The 1981-nt window shown below is 32.4% G+C and overlaps 1 protein-coding gene across 1 annotated transcript in view; it reads right to left on the bottom strand.

The window, feature by feature from the left end:
- LOC106464957 (mitochondrial basic amino acids transporter-like) overlaps window positions 1-1066 on the bottom strand; it is a 30595-nt gene extending 29529 nt beyond the window's left edge. The window contains exon 1 of the mRNA XM_013925131.2: window positions 622-1066. Within this exon, the coding sequence (XP_013780585.1) occupies window positions 622-655 (34 nt within the window). The 5' untranslated portion in view covers window positions 656-1066. The remainder of the gene's footprint in view (window positions 1-621) is intronic.
- Window positions 1067-1981: the final 915 nt, after the last annotated feature.

Here is a 1981-nt window from a genome sequence, read left to right as displayed (position 1 = left end):
ATACTATGTGTGTGTGTGTGTGTGTGTGTGTGTGTGTGTGTGTGTGTGTGTGTGTGTTATACTATGGGACCACAAGCAGAATTTTCTATTTTCATGCTTCCAACCTGATTATTAAAATAATATTCATATCGATATATATTTTGTACTTTAACTTTTAAGTTAACAGTTTAAGGTCAGTTCTAAGTTTTGTTTTCGGATTTTTTTTTATCTTCACGAGAGGAATTTCTTCAATGAGTTATCCTCAATTTTATTCTGGCACATATTTTAGTGGTCATTGTCATTTCAGCTTTCATTTATTGAGTTCTGCTTTTCAGTCTCTTTATTTTATTAACACAGTAAACGGTACTAGTACTAGTATTTATGCAAAATAAAGTTCAAACATGAAAACAGAAACTAGTTGTTTGTAGTTAGGATTGTATAATTTGTTTAAATAAGAGGTTTAACAATATCATATATGTATATATTTATACAAATTTCAGTACATCTTATAATTCAAAACCCAAACAACCTCTAACTTATAAGTATAACATACGATAATTGATTTAACGCTTAAGCCGTAATATTAACATAATTAAGGCTATTTCCTTTACACAATTTCAAGATCAAGATGTATTAACTTACCCCCAACACATCCTGCAATGAAATCCAAAGCCATACTATTGTATGCTGGCTATTTCAATCAAAATTAGTAAATAAAAAAATAACCTGAACAAAACTATTTACTTCAAGTTCAATTCAAATTCTATGAACTATTACGAAAGAGTTATATTCTCTATAAGTACAAGTATAACGGCTGCTTTAAACGTCTTATTAGAATAACAGAAGTAACGGTATTTTGAACAGTTAATCTGAATTTCAGTGACATTTGTACGAAGTAACGTCCCTTGAGAACTGGAGCCTACAGAGTTAATGACCCAAATTGTAGTTGGGGGATGAAGCAACCTTTATCTTCACAGTCATTCTAAAGTAAGTGATGAAATTGTGCAACATTGCCCCAGCGCATAATAATGCCATCCTCGCACCAGCTGTCGATCCAGTCTCAACTGCGCTACGCGGAGTAAGTTGATGACGTAGGGGGTAGCTTAGTTCCGCGTCGTAATACACATTTGGCGTTTCACTCTTTTTCGTGAAATCGTTTAATCAATTTTCTGAAAACCCTAAATACGTATGATTGTCTTTAAATATTGAATTTTCATTAAAATGCAATTCACCATAAATAATATCCACATAAACGTTTTAACATGAAATTATCAACTACGGATTACTTCACGACACTAATTGGTTATCACCACAACAAATGAACGTCTCGGAAAATGACGCAGCGGGTCTGTAAAAAGAGGAATTATGTAAATCACAAGTGCAAAGAAAAGGGTTAGTTCTATCACGTGATTATATTAGTTTGAGCTCAAAATCTTATACATAAATATAATAATATAAGTAATAATAAAACTGTATTGCTTATTTACGTATATTGTACTAGCTGGATACATGAGATATTACAACAAAATTAAAAGATACCCATAAATGTAAGAAAGGAAAACTCTTATAAACCCTTTTTCAGGTTCATCTCAAATATGACATTTGTGTTCATTTTGTCAGACTTGAAATGTCAAATTACATTTATTCGCTAAGTAATACCAACAAACTATGCAGTGGTAAGTCTACGGATTTACAACGCTAAAATCAGGGGTTCGATTCCCCTCGATGGACATGGCAAGATAGTTCGATGTGGCTTTGCTATGAAAAAAAAAACACACAACAATTATAAATAGGTGGTAGACAGATATCAAAGCAGGTAAATCAAAGATGTTTTCACATCAACTTACCATATAGCTATTTATTACAATAACTGTAGATGTTTCTACACGGTTTATATATATATTGTTGCGTCATCGAGATACACGTGACAATTCTCACGCTCTCTTGTTTCTAGAACTATCCCGTATCTTGGCGAATGGTCTAGTATTTACTAGTAGGGTAG

This window comes from Limulus polyphemus, unplaced genomic scaffold, assembly GCF_000517525.1.
Source record: "Limulus polyphemus unplaced genomic scaffold, Limulus_polyphemus-2.1.2 Scaffold1793, whole genome shotgun sequence".
NCBI lineage: Eukaryota > Metazoa > Arthropoda > Merostomata > Xiphosura > Limulidae > Limulus > Limulus polyphemus.
This window is presented reverse-complemented; position numbering and strand designations above follow the sequence as displayed.